The sequence below is a fragment of the Cannabis sativa genome, chromosome 9, assembly GCF_029168945.1.
Source record: "Cannabis sativa cultivar Pink pepper isolate KNU-18-1 chromosome 9, ASM2916894v1, whole genome shotgun sequence".
Taxonomy (NCBI): Eukaryota; Viridiplantae; Streptophyta; class Magnoliopsida; order Rosales; family Cannabaceae; genus Cannabis; species Cannabis sativa.
The window spans coordinates 36,723,531-36,725,487 of record NC_083609.1 but is presented as its reverse complement, the minus strand read 5'-3'; the positions used below and the strand labels follow the sequence as shown (position 1 = coordinate 36,725,487).

At 34.7% G+C, this 1,957-nt stretch overlaps 1 protein-coding gene across 1 annotated transcript; it reads right to left on the bottom strand.

Annotated features, from left to right (window-relative positions):
* Positions 1–716: 716 nt before the first annotated feature.
* On the bottom strand, positions 717–1,625 carry LOC115719925 (uncharacterized). The gene has a single exon (XM_030649097.2). The coding sequence runs from the start codon at positions 1,623–1,625 to the stop codon at positions 717–719; it is 909 nt and encodes a 302-aa protein (XP_030504957.2).
* Positions 1,626–1,957: the final 332 nt, after the last annotated feature.

The following is a 1,957-nucleotide window of genomic DNA, read 5'->3' as shown; positions in this document are numbered from 1 at the left end:
TAATTGGGCCTAAATAAAATTACTTATGTGAAATTTTATTTTAGCAACCTAGTCCATTTAGTGAGTAAAACTAAAATGGACTTCCTATATGCATCTAAGCCCAATAGCAAACATATAGGCTCACACAGGTCAAATGATTTGGATGGACCCTATCATGTTACTAGGTTTACACAAATGAAAGAAGTACAAAATTCACCTATTACAAATTATTTATTGGAGCTATTGACAATTGAACTATGATTAAAATCCGATCATTGGATCTGTCAACAAGTTAATCATAGCAATTTAGATCAAATAAATAATAGGTTTGTTAAAAAAAAAAGTTTGAATAAACAATATAAAATTAAACAAACAATGTCCATGTAACAGATTGTGAAATAAAATATTAATATAATTAAATTATTATTTAAACTAACCAACTAAATTTTTAAAATTTAGAGTTGTTAAAACAACCTTAAAAAAATATCATCAAAATTTAAAATTCAAAAAAATGAAACTAATTTAAAATATCAAGGTTTATTTTGAATTATTTTTATCAAATTAAATTAAATGTCAAATAAGATAAATGATTTGAAAAAAAAAATATCTTCAATATCAGCTTCTAATCTTTTTTTTTTTTATCAAGAAGGAACAAACTTCAATAATCACAAACAATTACAAGCTATACACGCCCAAAAAGGCAGCAAACAAGAATTACAAAATATTCTCTCTATGTATCACTTCTCATGGTCTTTCAAATTTCTTCCTTTAGCTACATGTAATCTATGATACAGTGTTTCTTTGATATCTTGTGTGATCTTTGAAGCTGTACTCGAAAACTTGTTAAAGAGGCAGTTGTTCCTATTGCTCCAAATGAAATAAATCATGGCTGCCATAGTTGACACATGAACCCGATGCTTTTTGTCCCTATCATTCAGCACTAACCATTGTTTCCAGCTATGGAAACCAGTCGGCCAGAGTTTTATCCCCAGCCAACCGCACACCTTCTCCACCACCTGCTGAGAAAACCAGCAATCAAAAAAAAGGTGAGCATTGCTTTCTGGTGCAGCCTCACAAACCGGGCATAGAACATTGTCAAGCTTGATGTGAAAATGCTCAAACTTATCACGAGAAAGGAGTTGAGAGTTGATTGCTTGCCAAAAGATGAACCTGTGCTTCGGCATGTTAATGGAACACCAGATAAACTTGATGTATTCGAAAGGACTTTGTAAAATGCTGCTGTTATATAACAGAGCAGCTTTAAACTTTGTACCTGTCCTAGCTTTAATGATGTCTTCACAAGAGAATTTGTCCCTTAAATGACATAATTTCCTCCAATACCAACTAGTGTCACTCTTGAGTTCATAATCCCACCAATTCTTGCTTTTTAGATAAATATTATTGACCCATTTCACCCAAAGAATATCCCTTTTGGAAGAAATGGCCCAAACATATTTAGCAAGAATAGCTTGATTCCACTTGATACCATCCTCTAAGCCAAGGCCACCATACGTTTTAGGAAGGCACACTTTCTCCCAAGAAGCCACATGAAGTTTACTTCTACTCCCATTCCAACCCCAAAGGAAACCGCGACAAAGTTTCTCAACCTCCTTCGTGACACTATGAGGAAGAATAAAAATACTCATCCAATAGTTCCTTAGCCCAAGTAAGACAGAGTGAATGAGTTAAGCCCTAGCGGCAAACGATAGATGCCGAGAAGCCCAAGTGTGAAGCCTTGCTTGATTTTCTTGATAATCACGCCACAATCCTTCGCTTTCCACTTAGTTGGTCTTAAGGGAACTCCCAAGTATTTGAGAGGGTACTCTCCTTCTTGGAGAGCCAATTCTGTCATCATAGCTTGTTTTACACCCTCTTTCACACCACCAAAATAGAGTTGGGATTTATTGATGTTAATGGCAATCCCGGACGCAGCACTGAATTCATCCAAAATTCCCCTTACAACTTGTATAGAGCCAAG